The following is an 18,997-nucleotide window of genomic DNA, read 5'->3' as shown; positions in this document are numbered from 1 at the left end:
TTGTATTAATTTCACCGACGAAGCATTAATCTTGATGCGTATGCAAAATAGCACCTAAACTTCTAGATCTTACTGGTTTCCATTAAAGCCTGCCGTACGTTCATTGGATACTTGAGCCAGACGAGCCACCATTACCACTATTAGCACTCAACATTGCCCATAAAGATCGTAGTTTTCTTTGGCGATATGCTTTCTGTACGCCTCCACGACATATCTCACCAGCGGCCCGCCTTCCTCTAACAAGCTCTGAAAGTCCGGATCTACCGGTGCTTCACCAATAGGTGCTTGGACGCATTTGAAAAGAATGCATAACTCGTGCAAAGGGTTATCACTTCGTGTTGTATTGGCGTAGGCGTCTTGAATTTGGTCTGCGGGGGGGCTGTGTCCATGGTAGGTGTCAATAGATCGCCGTATGCGCCTTGATGTTCGATTTAGTCGAGGATAAACTTCTTGAAACCAGGGGCTTGGATTTTTCCTGCAAAGCATAGCAGGCAAACTTGAAGGTTCGATCATCGGGCCTACAAGCACAGCGACTAATGGAAAGCAAAAGGACCTATATTCATTAAAGATTAGAATGACTTAATTCATGACGCCAGAAGCCGATGAGCGCTTACCTCCACAGGCGACGCTGGCGATTATCATTCACTTGGGAGGGTCTATAAAGCTCATCAAGGGGATGATTGTCATCTTCGTTTTCGTTTTCGTTTTCGTTTGCGCGGTTTCGCTCTAAGCACTCTTCCGTTTTGAATGCGCCTTCGTTCACTGGTCGACGTATGCGCTCAGATTCATGTAGTCCGACTCCAGTAAGCTGTCCCTCCTCAAAAATTGTCTCGGCCATCATGCCTTTGGTCTGCTTGAGTAATTCAAAGCATATTCAGAGTAAAGGGCTTTCTTTGTTTACTGTTTGAACCTGTAGAGTCATAATGGCAGGGGGCACCCTAAGCTACTCTCAATGATGGCTTTCTTGAACCTAGGGCTTCGATGAAAATTCAAGTAGATAAATGATATGTATAGTGGCTACAAAAATTAAAATGTGCCTTCGCGTATGTATGTATTGCGTGTGCAAAAGACCAGCATATAGACAACCCGCCATTAAGTTCCACCACCCATTCCTTGCCGATGAACACCAGTGAACGCCTAATCAAGTCACCATGTAGAATATAGAGTAAATGTTCGGTATGATAAGGAAACATAGAACAATAGAAAAAGAATTCAGTAGCTGTCTTAGCTAGCCAAGAAATTATGATATGATTTCAAATGTCAAGCCATGTTTATTCGACTCCCGAGTCTAATTCTTATTTTTAGAAGCTCGCTATCGATTGCCACTCTCAGCGACCGTCGTGAGACTGTCTAGGTTGAGGCTGATAGGTGCTGTTGTGCCGTTGATGGCCATGCATATGAATTGCTGGCGGTGCAAACATCGGTGGTGCATGATTCACATGTGCCATCGGTGGAGGCATGATTGCCGCTGCCGCAATATCTGCTGCTGTTTGCTGGGCTTGCTCACTTGGCAGTGGACGATTGGATGAAATGCTATTTCGATAATGACTTCGCAGCGAAGATGCCCGTGATCTGGAGAACATGGAAGATCCACACGAAGAATACGGCGGCGGTAGTGTGTCTCTCGTCTCCGTTGATGTATGCCCGAAGCTGCTGGGGAATGAATATGCAGACGATGCGTCGTCCATTGTGGCAGTGACTGTTGCACTGCTACTACCTGTGCTGTGCGATTGGACGGGAGCATCTTCAAAGTCTTGTCTGTTCTTCTCATCTAGGGCACCGAAGGAACCACGTCCAGGTTGATTGTGGCCATTCTGGTTTTGAAAGTTGTTTTCCAGAGTCTTCTCATGGATACTTAGTGGCCGCGGTGTGTAGCGCGGCAGAGGCACGACGGGAGTATAGCCGGAGTCAACCGCGTCATACCGAGGGGGCTGGACCTGGCCGTCGACTCTGCGAGCAAATCCTGCTTCAGGGTCTGCAGCGACTTGCGTCGTGACGTTTGATTGAGATGACCCGAGACAGCCACAGAGCTCTGGCATGTTGGTCTTTAGCCGTTGTGCGACTGTTGCTTTGAACAGTGACCGGCTAATGCGTGTGAGGGTGTTCTTAGATATCACCAAAACATAAACCGGTCGGTTCGTTTCTGGCTCGGTATATGCTCGACCCAGATGTAGGTGTATTTTGTTGTTGATCAACGAAGGACAGAGAGCGATACATACACACTCTCGACTACGACATCAACTCCAATCCCATCCCGCGAGGTCTCCCACGGGTAGACACAGGGTCCTTTGAGCAGAGGAGAAGCGGTGGCCTCCGCAAGAGGAGGGATGGGAGGGGAGGAGAGAGAATGGTTGAAGAAGAGAGAGAAGAAAGAAAGACGAGGGAAGAGCGAAGAGTGAAGAGGGTGCTTGATTGAGGCTGAGCGGGACACGTTCGGCTGGCGTCCTCAGGCACCAGCATTGTTCTGGTACGGCGCTGCGATTGGCCTGTCGGCCGGAAGTAGGTCCTGTCCCCGCCGTTATCGATAGGCTTAGCGCTAGTATATTTCGGGGCTAGTTCGTTTTGTTTTTTCCCTTTTGCCCCTTCTCCCCGCCATCGTGAAGCATTTCTTTTGCTTCTTCCTGAGACAATAGTAATATTAATTGGTACTAGGAACGCTTGCTGTTTTGACGCGGTCGCTCACCGCTTCTACTGCCACAATGCCTGCGCTCCCCGAAGACAGCGACTACATGACAATCGCCAGACTGGTCCAACCCCCAACAGTTCCTGCCCGGAGCACCGACGACCCAGAGTACAACGACAAGAAACGAGTCGACCCCTTCTTGTTTGGTCAGAGGTTCCTCGAAGAAGGGAGCGATGTGTTTCACCACAATGCTTGGGACCATGTCGAGACGGATGACGACTACAAGGCCTACGCCGAGCTGCAATACTCTAAGCAGCGCGAGAACCCCGCTTCCGATTTCCACAAGAACCTATACAACTCGAATCCCGCCAAATTTTGGGATCGGTTCTACAAGAACCATAACCAGAATTTCTTCAAAAATAGGAAGTGGTTGCAGCAGGAGTTTCCGATTCTAGCAGATGTGACAAAAAAGGATGCTGGTCGCAAGGTAGTTCTGGAAGTCGGTGCAGGGGCGGGAAATACAGCGTTTCCGCTGGTAGCAAACAATGAGAACGAGGAACTTATGGTCCATGCGTGTGACTATTCGAAAAATGCGGTTAAGGTCATGCGCGAGAGCGAACATTACAATGAGAAATACGTGCGTGCCGACGTGTGGGACGTCACAGCTGAGGGGGACGATTCGCTCCCACCGGGTCTGGAGGAGAACTCGGTAGATATCATAATTCTTATATTCATCATGTCTGCTCTGGCACCAGCTCAATGGAATGCGGCACTAAAAAACGTACACCGCCTCCTCAAACCCGGCGGCGATGTGCTCTTTCGCGATTATGGACGAGGAGACCTTGCACAAGTGCGTTTTAGAAAGGAAAGATATCTCGATGAGAATTTCTATGTCCGCGGCGATGGGACAAGGGTGTATTTCTTTGATATTGAAGAGTTAAGGCATATCTGGACCGATTGGACCCCCGAAAATGGTCTAAATTTAAGTGGAATCAACGAAGACACCCAAGATCGTGACGAACAGGCCGAAGTGTCTTCAGGACGAAGTCAAGGCGCTTTTGAAATTTTGAACCTTGGGAAGGATCAAAGACTTCTCGTTAATCGTCAGAAACGGCTCAAGATGTACCGATGCTGGCTACAGGCCCGGATTCGAAAACGAGTACCTCTCAACAAACTGGACGTTATCCCTGAAAGGTTGGCGAAAGAGGTTGAGAAGAATGTGTAGACTGTCCCTCAAAGGAGGAAAGCAGAAAGAAATTCTTGACTACTCACGCCGGTTTATGCTTTATTTTTCATTATAGATACCTTTTTTCTGTCCCTTTCAATTTCTCTATCCTTGATATAGATCTCTGGTGTGCAGTCGCATAGGAAGTGTTAATTGACGTCCTATCCAGATCAATGGGTGCATTCGAAATAAAAATGTGATCATATATTCACTTATTCCCACATCTCAAAAAAATCGATGTGTATAAACTCTCTTATACTCAAAGTCTTCCTCAATCACCTCCCATTCTGTCTGGGCTCCAAATTCAGGAAAGAAAATTCCACTTTTGATCCGCTTCTTGCAAATGACCTTGCCTTTCTCGCTGATTCCATCGTCCATGACTATTTGAACATTTTCAAAGCGATACGAGTCTGGAAGTGGTTGCTGCGCTGGTGGAAATGATGTCTCAGATGAGCAAATCTCATCTGGGGTCCAACCTGACGGAGAGGAACCGTTCGAATAGAAACCCAATTCTTCTAAATTCACGACTGTTTTAGCCGCGGCAGCAACAGCTACACCATCCCATAATACTTCACGATGAGGTGCCATATTCAATAGATTAATTGCTGCTCTTCGCACAGATGGGACACGGCATTTTACCGCTATGTAATACAACGGCGCAATGAGCCCGATATCTGCACAGAAATTATAAGGCCCGATATGACAATTTTTGAAGTCGGGAATATAATGCACCGGTATATTCCTTAATGATATTATATCGGAAAGTTTCGTGACAATCTCCGTGAATTTGGAATTGTATTCGTCGTAAACCATCTCACTCCAAGCTTCATTGGGTATGGGACATGTACCGATCATGATTTCAGCCATGATGCAGTACACTTGAAGAACAGTTAGGCCCATGGCTTGACGCACGTTGAGAGACGGTAAAAGCATAGCCACGGAATTATCAAAGATCTTCACCCAGTATTTCAAAGAGTCTTGCAATTCTTCTCTTTGACACAAGAGCTTCGCAGCCTTATCAAGAGATAAATCAGGTTCGCGAGCCTCATCAGCAAGGTGAAGGATACCATTTAATAATACCTCCAGTGGCTGACGAGCTTCTTCTAATGTTGAAAACATATTGGGGGGTTCGTATCTTTGTCGATATGCATCGTCATCTTTCGTGACGTGCAGAAATTGGGAGGGGTATCCAAATAGCATCGATTGAATATTCATTCGCGCGAATGTTTCCAGCAAGTGATCGTCTATTGTTGTGAGATCGGATGACCGAATTAGTGTAGCTGACGGGCTCGATTTACCCATGGTACTTCGACCTTTCAAGTTGCGGAGCACCTTAATTCCATGGTCAATGTGCATATTGGCTGAGGCGTAACAGCCTCTCATTAATTCAACACATGTGAAAAGAATACATGCAGTCAAAGCTACCCGCACAGATTCGTGATTATTTTTTTGGATGTGAGTCTGCAGTTGAACGATGGCTTTGTTGTAATGTTGCAATGCAAAACGGTCCCATTTGCTCATTTCGACATCATAGTCAACAGAAAGACTATCCGAGTCTGGTCGCATACAGCCATCCATTTCCTGGCTCCGTTGAGTGGATACCAAGGCGAGAACAGCATGGAATACAGCGGGCTCTGAGGAGGATATCTGCAGCACGATCCGCTCCCAGAACTCCGAGTTGAAGTAGCCTGGGAGCTTGAGCATAGTCCGCGCATGGAAGAATTCAAAGCAGCTTGCTTCATCAGCGTTCGCCTTGGGGGTCAGGCATTTCTTATCAGCATAAGGAAGGCCCCGAGCACTGCAAGCCGAATCAAAACTATCAGAGGAAGAAGACCTCCTGGACTGTTTGTTTTGGCGAGAGCCATAGTAATTGCCACCGTTGCCCCAGATGCCATACCCATCACATGTGCGCCCGGTGGAAATGCATCGATCACAGGCCGGCTTCTTCTCGTCACATTTCACTCTGCGGATTCTAGATAGGGGGCAATCAGGAAAGTTGCATTAGTGACATCCCTTGACAGGCGACTTACTTGCAGGTTTTGCAACCGGATTTGACGCGCTTTATCCCCTGCCTTCCGGGCTTGTTTTTGGAAAACTCGGAGAGTAGATCCACGGGACTTGCAGCCATGGTGCCAACGCGGTCTGATCTATTCAATAATTTGGTGCCTTTTTAATGTGCAGCACGGCGGGCATTTACATGATCACAAATCGGCGAAGAAACGAGGGACATCTTTGAGGACCCCAGCTATTATATGGAAGGCCAATAGTTATGATTGGCCATATCGCAAAATTCACAAGCTCATTGGCGTGATCTTTAGCTTTGCGGGTCTGCATTGTTAGTCTGCAGGTCCTGCCAATCAGAGGTTGCAATCAGCCCCGCATCAAATTCAACGAGATCTTTCAACACGACGCAATAATTATATAATACACAAAAGTAATAGCATTGCTGATTAATGATCTTGCATGGACTATAGGAATAAGTGATGTTAAGAAGAAGATGCATTGATACTTGATATGCGGGCAGTGATGATCGTGGTGATTGGTCTGCAGACGACATCCAAAAAATATCCATTTCGAAGTTGCCAGAAACAGATATATATTTGCCAAGAAACCTTCCAAGGACAGTGATTGGGCAATTGATATATTTAAGAACACAACATTTGAGGTTACAAAATCATGCCTTCCATTGCTTAATGATTCGTCCTAAAAATTGACATTTGAATCCACTCGTTGTGCTCGTTTGCAATTTGGCATTCATTCATGTTTCCTTGGTTGACAGGTTCAGTCCCGTGCTTCCCGACCCTCGGCGACGTCTGGAGAACGAAACTTCCAAAGTTGAACCTCGCGATTTGCCGTAATCAATGCGCATCCATTCACTGCTCTCCACAATCCTTTTTTAATGTTTAGAAAACTTTGATATTTTCTTTCTTTCTTTTTCGCCCATACAAACGTTTTAATCTGTATAATATAGACTTGATTCACCTTCACTCAGACATACGAGTACGACCCTCGTCACCGCGTGAAATAGCTTCAGCAGACATCAATAATGCTACACATCATACGCCCACAATTACTGAGAAACTGCCTCAGAATCCAGCCTGAAATTTACGTCTCAAATTTCCTATCTCGGAACCAATTACAAACCACCCAACAGTACCGCACGACGGCATCATTGTCAACGAGAAGCGGCCTCCAGTCACCACCTTGCTCAACGTCCAGCACCGTACGAAAGCAAACCTCACGACCATGCCGCCGCTCGTTTATCAACCTCTCAAAATTGCTCCCGAATAATAATAAAGGCAGCAATAACGCAGAGATCCGCACCCTACAGGCAACTCGTACACTGCCATTTCCTCCTTCTCCACTCTATAAAATTATCGCGTCTGTCGAATCCTACGCCGAGTTCCTTCCATTCCTTGCAGCCTCAACCGTGACAGCACGAGACCCTGATACGGATTATCCGTCCCAGGCTTTCTTGACCGTCGGCTATGGGCCATTTCAGGAGACATTTACTTCACGAGTGACGTGCGACCGATCCCAATGGCTTGTCGAAGCGCGGAGTGGTGGTGGATTAGGGGATGATGGAAAACCAGTTCCTGGCGGGGATGAAGGCCTTTTTAGTCACCTGGGCACACGGTGGAAGCTTGTCCCTCGCATTGACCAAGGAATCGAAGTGACTGAAGTTCAGTTGGAGATTCGTTTTCGGTTTCAGAATGCAATGCACACGGCTATGATGGGCGCAGTTGAAGACAAAGTTGCTGCCGTTATGATTGAGGCGTTTGAGCGGAGAATAAAAGAGCAGATGGTGGCGAAGTGATAAACACTCTTTCAAGTTGGTTTTAATTGATGCATGGAGAAGGCGCGGATAGACTACCTGTACAATGGAAAATAAAAAGACGAGTATTAATACATGAGTTTATATGGTCACATTATGACAAGAGAGTGCCCCAGTGCCCGATGCAAATATATCTATAGTACATGAAAGGGAAACGCAAATACGACTAGAAAATCCGTTTTCTAGAAGACATGTCGTATCCCTTGCAACCTTTGTGTGCATCCTCTACAGCATTCCAATCAACCCTACTCCACCATCGCTCAAGATATTCGTCCTTGCCACCGACACCATAATTCATCAACCAAACGTGTTCCCAAGTATTGACACACAAAAGGGGCGTCACCATCCGACCTCCTGGTGCGAGAACAGGCGAGGCTCCGGTATTATTGAAACCCCAGCCCTTTTTGGATGCTGGGGCAGGTGGCTCGGTGTTCATATCAACGGATTGCTGACGGGCAAAAGCTTCTGGATAGGGTGTGCCGGTGTTATATGTGGAAAGAATTCTGAGGAGACCGCCCTCCTCCTGTGAGACGAGCCAAACAAAGCCTGGACCAAACTGGGCACTGGCTGCAGCCAAAAAGTCCTGTTTCAAGGACTCGGGGGACGATGCACTGTCACTCATATCACTCATCAATTGGGGTGACATGGGCACCTCGACAGGAGCCTAGGAAAGAGTTGGTCAGAAGATTAAGTTAACGCTCGCCATCTTGAGGGGGCAGCTCACAAGACGGTTAAAGAAAAAGTGGTTGTTGTGAGCCATCGAGGCGTAGTTGAAAACATGAGCCATCTCGCGACGTTTGGCATATTTCTTCACGAGTGTCAGAGTATCGATATCGGCATCGACAGTATCTACCATAGCATCCCAGGCTTAGTCTAAAGATTGAGACATCGTCCATTGTGCGTTCGTCTCACCTTGCGTCAGTAAATTCAACTTATCAACCAGATGCTTCTGGTACTGGATCCACGCTAAATCAAAGGCTTCTGGCGACAACAGGTCTGGAACGCCGTTTTGCGCGAATCTGCTTTCGTAGGTCAATTGTGGCACCCGATGCAGGCCGCGAGATTGGATGCGAGGGCAGCCCTGTTGTAGCCAGCTAGATCAGCGAAAGCGCAGACGCGATTAGCAGGGGTGGCGCACATTTGCAATTGAGGCTGCACGCGGGCAGCTATGTGGCCGCAGGAGTCGCTGTAGCATGATTCTCTGTGAAGCCTGAGCCTGAGCCTGAGCCTGTGTCAGTGTCTGCGTTGGGCTCGCATAGGTGAGTCGGAGTCTCTGCTGGCTCGGCGGAAGGAAACAATTTCTGCCGCTATATCCTGTCCGGGCCTAGTGCCAGTGGAGAGGCCGATGGCCAATCACAGTGCCATGTTCTGGCTAGCGGCGGCTTCTCCAGACGTGACTAAGCATCGAGGAACAACCACCACCAAACAATTCAACAATCCAATTCATCGCCTCTGCTCCCAGCGCTTGCAGCTCCACCCCGTCGTGTTTCACGTCGTGCCTCGACGAAAATAGCTCGTCGTACAGCCTGTAGACGGGCAAGCCGCATGCCCGTCCCTGGCGCCTCTTCGAGCGCTGCCTGCCACTCGGCGCTTTCACCATGGCTATTCTGGGACATGGGCGCGTACGGCGAAATGCGACGTCTTCGCCCTTGGGTGGATATGGCCCGCGGGCTCTCCAAGACATATAGGACTGAGATTCTTCAGGCTCGCGGATATTTCTGCTGCTGAAAATCTGTTCGTCTATTCATTCATTCCTTTCTTTGACGGCCCTAGAAAGCTCGCTTTCTTGCTACCTTTCTTTCCTTGTATTGATTGCCCATTGTCCATTGTGTCATAGGCGCAGCTTTAGCTATATATCCGTCTGCAAACATAGATTTATTTCATTTTGCATGCATACTAGAACATTTTGGTTTCTTTTCAGAACACCATGGCGAAATACACGGTCTTCACTGTGTTCGTCGTACAACAATTAGGCTGGTCCCCGTTGACTGTGGCTGCATCTGATCTCTTTTCGAGAGCAGATTCTTCCTCTTGCGCAAGCTCTTACTCTCAGTGTGGAAGTGCGTATCCTGCAGATTTCTGTTGTCCATCCAACACAAGTTGCCTGGGAGTGGATAGCAACTCTACTGTGGTCTGTTGTCCCTCAGGTAGTGACTGTTCCTACATCCAGCCTGTTCTCTGCAATATCCAAGCACAGAATGCCACTGCTGATCCGACTGCCACTATCAAAACTACTCGATTGTCTGGTGCCTTATCATCCTGCGGCGAGGCGTGCTGCCCATTCGGCTATTCTTGTGCAAATAACAATACCTGTGTGCTCGAGACATCCACTTCATCAGCAGCGTCAGCCTCGGCTTCAGGGTCTAGTTCAACCGTGGCTCCATCTACCCTTTCAACAAGTATATCCGCTGCCACTGCAACTCTTTCTCTCACAGCACCCTCTTCAATAGCCACCAGTACGGCCTCTTCGGCTCTCTCGTCCAGCTCTACGCAAGCACAGGTAGCTGCTACCTGCCAGGATTTCCCGGCCAAGGCTATCGCTGCAGGCTTCTTTCCGGGTCTGATAAGTGGCGCCCTTGCAGCTGCAATCATTGTGATGTGCCGAAGGAGAAATAAAGTAGAAGAGAACATAAAGCAACAAAAACAACAACAGATGCGACATCGCTCTTCCGGAGGACCCTCTCTAGAAATCTCAGATCCTATTCCCGCCGATGAAAACAGTTCTTTCCGCACTGACTTTCTCCTTCAAAGGTTTAGCGGGCGGTACCCAAGTAACCATCGCTCCAAGTCAGTGCTACGAAGGACTGGAACCAGAGTGAAAAGCTTACTTGGTTCAAGTCATCCCGGCGAGAGTCCTCGCTGGGATAGTGCCAGTCCCCCTCCAATACCCACACACATACCGGTCACACCTCCGCAACAGACTGACCAGCCTCCTTTTCCTGCGCGCCAGCCTAGTACAGAAAGCATAAAGGTGTATTCTCCTCCTAATATGTTGGCTGCGAATCCTGCGTTGAGACCTGGCGCTGCTCGCACTATTCAACAAGAGCGGCCTAATACTACATTTAGCGAAGTGATGGAAAAGGTTGGATTTCAGAATGCCAATGGAGATCCTTACTACAGGGTGACGGAAACTCCGGCGCCGCCGGGGAACATTCCACCGAAAATCGTTTGATATTCTACTACATGCCTGTATAGTTTCTTTATTTTGTCCCATGTTACAGATAACTGCTGGACGGTACCTGGGGAGGAAAGAGCGCATCATATAATAAGCAAGTAGAACCTAGTATTGCATATAATTCACCTAATATTTATAGTACATTATGCCTGAAAAAGAATTAGTAATTGAACGCCACTAATATGGCGTGGTCCAGTGATATCAATTGACACCCCTTCTGGCGCCGGGTTTCGACTCACGTATTGATATTGAAGATTCCAGCTTTCGCTTTCTGCTTCTTAAAATACTGATCCTTGTACCAGCTTTATGAAATATCACCTAAGGAGCAAACGAAAATTTCGAAGCATCTGTTGAAAATCTCTGATCCACTGCTGTCAACGTCATCGATTGCCCTCGAAATGGAGTTTCAACGTATGATCGAGATGATGACAAAAGTTGAGACATTGATGAATACGTAAGCAGCAGTCGTTTTTGTTCCTTACGATTATTTACAAAGGAATTCTGCTAAACCGTGTAATAAGGATATAATCTCTACTTTTCACAACAACGCTGCTGAAGGCGGACCGCATGCGCAGCGTAATCGCCTAAGGAGTGCAGACTCAAGTGTTTGAGGTTTAGCCCAAAGAATATCAAAGAAATTGGCATAAGAAAATCTGGTATATGAATTACACATTGATAAAGGAAGTGAGCATTGGTTCTCGCAATATTTGTTTGTATTTCTCGATAGTCAAGTTTGTTTGAATAATTGAAACCAATTGATATCACTATCATAAGATACTTTCATATTACTAACTGGTGATTCCAACTTTACACTTGAGGTGACGGAAATAAAATTTGAAATGGTTACATATCGCTGGCCTACTAATTTAACTTATTCAAGGTATGCTGGACCAAATAGTATTGGAAAATCCGAGTCTTTGTCCTTTAATGGATACACGTAGCATAAATGACCCAAACCATTCCAACATCTATTTCTGAGGAAACGAGCAAATGGGAAAGTCTTCTTCAAATATGGCGCCACAGGAATTTGTACCCAAGGAAAAAAGGACAGCGCATCCTTGCATGTTGACGTATCCGATGTGGTACAAAGCTAAAATGTATGAAATTACGTTGATGCGAATGCTCCCCCTTGATAGGACACCACCGTAGAGACGTTGGCTACGGATTTCCATGCAACCGGACTCGTTTGGATGTGACCCATGGGATCTGATTCGATTGGAAATATCTCTAATGTATGTGACACATGTTCGACCAATTATTTCTCGTTAGATTCGAATTATATGCCAAAATCTTAAAGCGAGCAATGGTGGCTTCAAAGACGAAATGGAAGAAGTGACCGGGGATAATGGACTGGTCATAAAACGACAGATATCACTATATGATCCGTCAGTGGGTGAAATCAGCGCATCGATGCACGCATATCGCAGAGAAAAATTTATCTAAATAATAATGATAATAATAATCAGCTGAAACAAAAGGGATGAAAGGTGAAGAAAGAAAGTGGCGGACTTTCTTTTTACCCCCTTGATGCTTATGGGCCAATAGCAAACCGTGCAGCTATTGCTTCGGAAGCTGTGCCGACATGGTACATGTGATGGTGTGACATGCTTGCAGCCCGACAGGGACATTGGACAACAACACTTGTCGTTTTGGAGGTTAATGTGAAAGAGAGTTACCAACGAAGTTTGCAACCAGTCCAAGCCACATGGGTCCCTACACCCCTAACCTCCAGGAGCCAGGGACCCGATTGAATGTTGGTTAAATCGACTTGATGAGACATGGATGGTGTGTGATTGTTTCGATAGTCGCGCCAATCCATGGGGAATATTAATGCGCAGTGGTGTTTGAGTGCTAAGCTAAGCGAAAAACAAATTTGACATTCTAATTCATAGAGATATTCAAAGTTCACAATAATGCATGCGCTATCACTCTGGGGTCTTGAGTAGTCTATGTTGATTCCTGCCGTTTCTTTCTCTCCACATGTACAAAGAATCAAAGATGGGCATTGGAGACTAATTCAATCTGCCAATCAAAAATTTCCGACCGAGTATACAGTGCTTTCAGACAGGGATGATTCAAGGTGCCCATTAATGAATCTGGAAAGATCTTGCACGAAGACTTAGATCCGTGTAGTGAGACAGCAAGTGAACGAACGCGTACCCCGTGCACCAGTGGCCAATATCACGATAGATGATGGTTTTTGGCTCTAGGAGGATTGCTATTATCCTTTCTTAGCGGGTTACGGCTGTAGCTTCTGAATTAGGCAGCCGATGCTGTCAATCGTCATTTTATCCGTCTGACGCCAGGCGGAAAATGGAAAAAATGCCAGACATTTTTGGTTTTAAATTTGCCTTTCGGGAAGAGGATCTCGGAGACTTTTTATGGGCACCTGGAACATTTTAGCCTGGCCATTCAGCATGGGAGTGGACAGCCATTTGGCGGCTATTTCCAAGTTAATCGTCGCTTTTGGTTGCGGTTCTCAGGCTTGTCATTTTTTGCTTCCAATTTTGGATAATGATTTTGGATAGTGTTGATAGCATATTACCACATAGGGCGTGCCGGAAGTAGTACGTGTGCTCGTACCGTGAGTTGGAAGGATTCTGTTGACGGTTCCGTGTGGATATCAGTACGTCTACATACTGAGTAAACGTAGTATTAGACTATCAACAGCAGCCGTGATCTCAACTTTGGCGGGAGGCGAGCAGTTTCGTACTGTTATGAGTTTATGACAGCACATCTCTTATGGTGGTCTCACCTGAAACGAACGATTGCCGCTCGATTGGACGGAGATCGGGTTGATGCAAGGGATCAAACAGAATATATGTACCTCCGTACTCGTTGGCTTTAGTCGCGACTCGAAACTGACTTGTAAATACTATATGTCGTCGGCTTGCAGCTCTTGCAAGAAGCACAGCTATAGCCATCCCCGCCACAGCAAGTACGCGGTAGTAGTCGAAGTTGTAGGCCCACGGCACTAATATTTAGTGCATTCCCTAGCACAAGGCCTCGAATTGCCAATCGAATCCAGGGAATCCACTGAATGCAGTCCCGTCAGGACGGGTCGAAAGCGAGTGAGCGCTAGGCTCTGAGGGGAATGATGGTATCATTCGTCCTGGCTGCCTGTGAGGTTCGGGGCAGCATAATCAAGGGTATGGGAGGAAGCTCAGCATCAAGGATATGCACATAAGGCGCTGCGACCGTGTGGCATGGCCGAACTCAATCACCTCGATTGTCGACTGGGGACCCTAGTAATAATAATGAGATTAATAGGTGCTTGTAGTAATAGTGGTGGTAGTAGTGGTGATAGCAAAGAACAAAAACGAGGATGGGATAGAAGCACGGACAGGCCGATCGGTCAGCGGTCCTAATAACTCAGTTCCAAGTACCGGTACCTAAGAATAAGTATTACTATTACGGAGAAGTAAGTAGTGAGGACTTGCTAGTTACGGTCCGGCATTAGGTACCTGAGAGTACTGGCGGCAGGGGCGACCCAGGGAACCAGGAACCAGGGAGTCCAGGACGTCTCCTACTGCGTACTCTCTTTTATGACTGCCCCATGGGCCCTCACAGAAACTCTCCACTCTCCCTCTCCCTCTCACTCTCACTCTCACTCTCACTCCTACTAACTTCCCAAGCAGTAAGTCTGCACCCCTAAGCTTCTCATCAAACACCCTAAGCGGGCTAAGAAGGCTAATTGCCCCTAACGCACAGCTACTCCGAGCTAGCCTGGCTAACTAGGAACCAGCCCACCATGGCCCAATGGGCGCCGCTCTCATTTCCTGCTCGCCCGGTCGTGAGTGGTACGTACTGGACTAAATACGCATTCGCGTAATATCTTCCTTATCCTGAAGGCTCAAGGCGAAGGAGACGGCGAAGCTGCACAATCGGTCGCATCGAGGCTCGAGCATTTGGCCTGCCTCGCGCCAATCATCCATCATCAATCATCCACCATCTCCAGCCAGCCAGTCCCATCACTTCCTGCCGCTGCCGGCGGCCGGACCTGTCTAATCCTTCCGCTATTCAGGGGTCGGGTCCGTCCCTGTCGTGGATTTGCGCTGCCCTTAAATATTAGTGCCTCTTATTATGTTAATTATTATTACTGTTAGTGCTGCCCTCTGCTGATTGCGCCGTGTGCTTTCGCAGTTAGCTTCACCCACCGTCGCACCAAAAGCAAGCTGCTGCAGGTCCTGCTTGCAGCTGCAGCTCGGACACTCCCACTCCCCCCCGTTTTTCTGCTATCCGTCTTCCCGTACCGATCTGGTCTCCTCCTCTCCTCTCCTCTCCTCGTACTCTCTCCTACACCTCCTTGGAGTCAGGATAGTCTGCCTGCCTGCCCGTCACTCCATTAGTCTACATCGCCGGAATCATCCAGGAGATGTGAATAAGCGCCACACGGGTTGTGAACTGCGCTCCTACGTTTGCCTTGGACTACTCTCCGTTGTGTTTCCAGATTTGAAAGCCTTGAGGCTAGCCATTGGCCATCCCGCCCACCCTCTTCCAGCAGCCCTCGAGCAGCGACTACTTGTGTCACTCATCGCTTCCATATTTTCTGATTCCAACAAACCGAAGCCGTCTTTACCTTCTCTAATTCAAAATGGCTCCATCTCTGAGAGACCATTCTTCCTTTGTTCGTCCATCGACGCGTGACCGGCCTGTCACCAGGGACCAGGTCGACTCTTCACTCATTATCCCAAGCCGGACCTCATCGCTGCATTCACGCATCACCCAACCCATTCCCTCGACCCTCAACTTGAAACCGGCACAGCGAACCCCCAAGACACTGACGCATGCCTACATGGTCTGCGGTGTTGGCCGTGAGCCCGCCCAATGGGTCAAGGCTCCACCGTCTGCTCAAGGTAAAGTCCAACATATGAAGGGTGCTGTTGGCCAGTTTTGGCTGCCTGAAATCCTCGGCAGTAGCCCCAGACTAGAGCAGGACAATGATATCGCACGAGCATTGCATGCTGCTATGAGGGTGAGTGGTTCAACAAGCAGATGCATAAAATTGGCCCAACTAACGATGTATAGGCTTGCTTTCCTCATGATGTTGAAATTTGTACCGGAAAATCGCAGCCTCACTGCGTTCATCACTCGTTCGTCCTCCAGCAGGATTCCTCCCACACTCTTTATGGTATCGCCCTGAAGGTTTGGTCTCGTGCCGATGAAAAGCGCGCCGAGACCATCCGCGACTTGCGTAAAAAGACAGAGCCCGATTACTACGACAATCCAGATGAGACCTATTGGATCCCGTATTGCTTGAGTTTTTTGTCCCGCTACCCCCTCTACGACCTTCTTGGTGATTATCTCCGAGGCATGTGGATTCACTGGAACAAAGCCACCAACCTCTTCCATGCAGAGGAAGTCTCGCGAATTCTGAGTTTTCCGGCGCCTCGGCTCAATGACCTGGTTCGTATTGACATGAAAGACTACGCTCTTTGCTATCAGTTCCCCTCCTCGCCTACTGGCTTCCAGAACTTCTCTATGTGGCCGCTTTTTAACTGCCTGTCCATCCCCAACATCGTTGGCGTAATCGAAGCAGCTGTTTCGCCAACCCGCCGTATTATCTTAAGTAGCCATTATCCTGCTATTCTCACCGTTGCTGCTGAAACAATCCGTTTCTGCGTTCGTGTCTACGAATGGAGCGGCCTCTATGTCCCAGTGGTACATGCTCGCCATGCTAAAGAGCTTGTTGAGGAACCTGGCCCTTACATTCTCGGCATTTCGGCTGAATGCCGTTCTCTATTTACCGCCCCGTCTGATGCCTTGGTTGTCGATCTCGACCGTAACTTTGTCTTGACTTCAAGCCCGCCCAACATCCTGACGCCTAATCAGCGCACCAAATTTATCAACCGTATGACGCAGGCTCTGAATGGTGAGGTCACACCATCCGGAGTCCCCCCACACCTACGCTCTGCCTACGGCGGCGGCAAACTTGTTCCAGCTGGCCAGATCATCGTTATGAAAGGTGAGGTCGAAAGCATCCAGGACCCAGCCTGGTGGAATCAAGATGGAATCATGAGCGTCATGGATCATGTGTGCGAGAAGCTTGTAAGTATATATTATAGCTTATACTGTGAAACCGCAATTAATCTGAATAGGGACGCAATACTGGCATGAAAGCAATCTTCGGTGGTTCCGTCAAGAAGCCACTCATGACCAAGGTCTCGATGAGACATCTCAACGAGATCGTCCGTGAACGCAACCAGTACTCTCGAGATGCCATGGAGGCTTGGCAGGATTTCATCAACCTTAAAGGACGTCTCGACACAGAACTGTCCAAGGTTACCAAACGCAACAACTTCTTGGTGGAAGAGTTGGAGACCTGGAAGCAACAGGTACAAACACAGCATTTTGCTCTGTACATTTTCACTAATATCTTTTTTAGTTCCTCAAATTCCAAGCATTTGCCGAACAGCTTACCAAAGAGACTTCCGAACTTAAGATTAAAATCGAAGGCCACAAGCGTGAAAATCGCCGTCTCTCCGGCCTCATTGACCAGCAGAAGGACGACCTTGCTCGCCTTACTCTTCGTCTTTCCGGGACCGAGAAGCAACGTGATGATGCTTTGGAGGCTCTAGTTCTGCAGCAGGAGATTGCCGAGGAGCTGGAGCGTGAACGAAAGCGCAACATAAACCAGCTCTCGGCGATGGAACACCGCAATGCCTCGCTTGCACGTCAGCGCGACGAAGCTCAACGTATTGTGGTACACCTGCGTAGTTTGATCGAGGGCCAGACCCACCATATGGAGCACATTATTCGCAACCTTACCGTTGCTCCTGACATCAGCGAATACATTGAACAAAACTTGGAGAATGCCCAATCCCAGCTAGAATCTTCTCGCGCTGAAAGCCCCAAGTCGATGAAGCGCCTCTCGAGGCCCGGTTCGCGTGTGCGTATGTCTAGTGGGTTTTCGAGTCGGTCCAGCAGCTTTGGAGATACCAACAATGTGACTCCCGAGATGGAAAGTCATCTCCATAACATGGACAAGTCACAGCGCCGTCTTTCTCAGATGAGCATGCCCGATGTGACTGATCGCTACCTGAGGGATAAGACTGATGCTATCGCTGCTATCATCCGTAACATCAGCGAGCAGTGTGCCGCTGCTGTTGAGGGCTTGCACCTAGCTCAGGACGCTGAAAATGAGGAAGGCGTTTCTTCCAAGGACGCGGACAATCTCGCTCCATCTGATAGCGGAACTCGTGAAGAAGGCAGCGAGCTGGGCGAGGGTGAGGGCAGCTACCTAAGCGCAGACAACCGCACTTCTAGCATTCCTCCCACTCCGGATCTCGTGCACAACCGCTCTAGCACCGCGATGTCGATGGTCAGCACCTCAACTCTCGCCGAGCGGTCCAGCCAGCAGTATAACCCCGGAGATATTCCCACAAAGATCGTCGAAGACGAGGACGAACACCTTCACGAAGCCGAGAACTACGGTGACAATGAGACAGTAGCCGTTGGCAAGCAGCCTACTCAGGACATTGTAACACCTAGCGTTCCCCGTGTTGTTTCTTAAGCGTGATACCCAATGAAATGTATTTAAAAGGCAACTGCTACGGGTCTCGCTGTCGGTGCGGTATTCGGCCATTTTCCATATTTTCGTCTTCGGCGTCGGATGTGTCTTCTACTTTTGCCCTATTTCACCTTTCTTCCAATTTTTCATGTTGATGGATGGTTCTTCGTGAATGAATATTTCCTGCTGATCTAATTTGATATCGGAATTTTCACCAATAAATTACGCCTGCTTATCCCTCCCGATTTTTCTCGTTGATCTCGATATTTCTCAGTCCCTTCCACTTGTACAGCTATTGGGGATTGTTGTTTTGGGCCGCAGCATGCATGCAGTTGATGAGATTCGTGTATGGTGGCCTGAACTTTCTATGCTCATACTCTATTTCCCTATCTTGAGAATTTCTCCAAAATCGCCGACTAGTGTCCGGGCTCTCGTCTCTTATGTGTAGTTATTGAAATTGTTGAATTGATACATGTATATCCTAGAACAGCACCCCGAAGCCGAGTCGCCTCCCTTCATATGTAATGAAACGCAGTCAAGCAGATTTAGTAAATCTAACACTGACCATGAAGTTCTGTAATTCATTAATTAATTCTTTCTTGGTGTTTGGACTACAATCAAACATTAAC

At 48.0% G+C, this 18,997-nt stretch overlaps 9 protein-coding genes across 9 annotated transcripts; 4 read left to right on the top strand and 5 right to left on the bottom strand.

Moving 5' to 3' along the window:
- Nucleotides 1-115: 115 nt before the first annotated feature.
- Nucleotides 116-1,084, bottom strand: BGW36DRAFT_123768 (uncharacterized protein). The gene is made up of 2 exons (XM_046209301.1): nt 615-1,084; nt 116-553 (listed from the first exon to the last, which is right to left on the bottom strand). The coding sequence occupies exons 1-2, from the start codon at nt 839-841 to the stop codon at nt 148-150; spliced, it is 633 nt and encodes a 210-aa protein (XP_046073857.1). The 5' UTR covers nt 842-1,084; the 3' UTR covers nt 116-147.
- Nucleotides 877-2,438, bottom strand: BGW36DRAFT_373530 (uncharacterized protein). The gene has a single exon (XM_046215590.1). It carries the CDS (start codon nt 2,037-2,039, stop codon nt 1,329-1,331), a length of 711 nt encoding a protein of 236 aa, XP_046073856.1. The 5' UTR covers nt 2,040-2,438; the 3' UTR covers nt 877-1,328.
- A 162-nt stretch (nt 2,439-2,600) lies between these two features.
- On the top strand, nt 2,601-3,961 carry BGW36DRAFT_123746 (putative actin binding protein). Its single transcript, XM_046209300.1, has one exon. The coding sequence runs from the start codon at nt 2,700-2,702 to the stop codon at nt 3,846-3,848; it is 1,149 nt and encodes a 382-aa protein (XP_046073855.1). The 5' UTR covers nt 2,601-2,699; the 3' UTR covers nt 3,849-3,961.
- A 112-nt stretch (nt 3,962-4,073) lies between these two features.
- BGW36DRAFT_395302 (uncharacterized protein) lies at nt 4,074-5,976 on the bottom strand (the record flags this gene model as incomplete). Its single annotated transcript, XM_046218025.1, has 3 exons — nt 4,074-4,324; nt 4,355-5,820; nt 5,879-5,976. 3 exons carry the CDS (start codon nt 5,974-5,976, stop codon nt 4,074-4,076), a joined length of 1,815 nt encoding a protein of 604 aa, XP_046073854.1.
- Nucleotides 5,977-6,894: 918 nt separating this feature from the next.
- BGW36DRAFT_356816 (uncharacterized protein) lies at nt 6,895-7,665 on the top strand (the record flags this gene model as incomplete). The annotated part of the gene is made up of 1 exon (XM_046213817.1): nt 6,895-7,665. One exon carries the CDS (start codon nt 6,895-6,897, stop codon nt 7,663-7,665), a length of 771 nt encoding a protein of 256 aa, XP_046073853.1.
- Nucleotides 7,666-7,745: 80 nt separating this feature from the next.
- BGW36DRAFT_373523 (putative Fe superoxide dismutase) lies at nt 7,746-8,894 on the bottom strand. Its single transcript, XM_046215589.1, has 4 exons — nt 8,822-8,894; nt 8,596-8,764; nt 8,408-8,532; nt 7,746-8,347 (listed from the first exon to the last, which is right to left on the bottom strand). The coding sequence occupies exons 1-4, from the start codon at nt 8,876-8,878 to the stop codon at nt 7,850-7,852; spliced, it is 849 nt and encodes a 282-aa protein (XP_046073852.1). The 5' UTR covers nt 8,879-8,894; the 3' UTR covers nt 7,746-7,849.
- Nucleotides 8,895-9,133: 239 nt separating this feature from the next.
- On the top strand, nt 9,134-10,998 carry BGW36DRAFT_373522 (uncharacterized protein). The gene has a single exon (XM_046215588.1). The coding sequence runs from the start codon at nt 9,611-9,613 to the stop codon at nt 10,853-10,855; it is 1,245 nt and encodes a 414-aa protein (XP_046073851.1). The 5' UTR covers nt 9,134-9,610; the 3' UTR covers nt 10,856-10,998.
- A 716-nt stretch (nt 10,999-11,714) lies between these two features.
- BGW36DRAFT_373520 (uncharacterized protein) lies at nt 11,715-12,336 on the bottom strand. The gene has a single exon (XM_046215587.1). The coding sequence runs from the start codon at nt 12,028-12,030 to the stop codon at nt 11,827-11,829; it is 204 nt and encodes a 67-aa protein (XP_046073850.1). The 5' UTR covers nt 12,031-12,336; the 3' UTR covers nt 11,715-11,826.
- A 2,669-nt stretch (nt 12,337-15,005) lies between these two features.
- On the top strand, nt 15,006-18,632 carry BGW36DRAFT_123644 (AEX-3 domain protein). Its single transcript, XM_046209299.1, has 4 exons — nt 15,006-15,833; nt 15,887-16,906; nt 16,957-17,193; nt 17,244-18,632. Exons 1-4 carry the CDS (start codon nt 15,453-15,455, stop codon nt 18,369-18,371), a joined length of 2,766 nt encoding a protein of 921 aa, XP_046073849.1. The 5' UTR covers nt 15,006-15,452; the 3' UTR covers nt 18,372-18,632.
- Nucleotides 18,633-18,997: the final 365 nt, after the last annotated feature.

This window comes from Talaromyces proteolyticus, assembly GCF_021365285.1.
Source record: "Talaromyces proteolyticus strain PMI_201 chromosome Unknown BGW36scaffold_4, whole genome shotgun sequence".
NCBI classification, from domain to species: domain Eukaryota; kingdom Fungi; phylum Ascomycota; class Eurotiomycetes; order Eurotiales; family Trichocomaceae; genus Talaromyces; species Talaromyces proteolyticus.
The sequence above is the reverse complement of the archived record's forward strand: the minus strand, read 5'-3'. Positions and strand labels throughout refer to the sequence as shown.

Bases quoted from the DNA above. Each gene is read 5' to 3' on its own strand.
- BGW36DRAFT_123768 (XM_046209301.1), bottom strand. From the start codon at position 841: ATGATGGCCGAGACAATTTTTGAGGAGGGACAGCTTACTGGAGTCGGA. The intron at 554-614 runs GTAAGCGCTCAT...TAATGAATATAG, and splicing joins CGCCAGCGTCGCCTGTGGAG to GTCCTTTTGCTTTCCATTAG.
- BGW36DRAFT_373530 (XM_046215590.1), bottom strand. From the start codon at position 2,039: ATGCCAGAGCTCTGTGGCTGTCTCGGGTCATCTCAATCAAACGTCACG.
- BGW36DRAFT_123746 (XM_046209300.1), top strand. From the start codon at position 2,700: ATGCCTGCGCTCCCCGAAGACAGCGACTACATGACAATCGCCAGACTG.
- BGW36DRAFT_373523 (XM_046215589.1), bottom strand. From the start codon at position 8,878: ATGCTACAGCGACTCCTGCGGCCACATAGCTGCCCGCGTGCAGCCTCA. The intron at 8,765-8,821 runs GTGCGCCACCCC...TGGCTACAACAG, and splicing joins GTGCAGCCTCAATTGCAAAT to GGCTGCCCTCGCATCCAATC. The intron at 8,348-8,407 runs GTGAGCTGCCCC...ACTCTTTCCTAG, and splicing joins ACTTTTTCTTTAACCGTCTT to GCTCCTGTCGAGGTGCCCAT.
- BGW36DRAFT_373522 (XM_046215588.1), top strand. From the start codon at position 9,611: ATGGCGAAATACACGGTCTTCACTGTGTTCGTCGTACAACAATTAGGC.
- BGW36DRAFT_373520 (XM_046215587.1), bottom strand. From the start codon at position 12,030: ATGGAAATCCGTAGCCAACGTCTCTACGGTGGTGTCCTATCAAGGGGG.
- BGW36DRAFT_123644 (XM_046209299.1), top strand. From the start codon at position 15,453: ATGGCTCCATCTCTGAGAGACCATTCTTCCTTTGTTCGTCCATCGACG. The intron at 15,834-15,886 runs GTGAGTGGTTCA...AACGATGTATAG, and splicing joins CATTGCATGCTGCTATGAGG to GCTTGCTTTCCTCATGATGT. The intron at 17,194-17,243 runs GTACAAACACAG...TATCTTTTTTAG, and splicing joins TGGAGACCTGGAAGCAACAG to TTCCTCAAATTCCAAGCATT.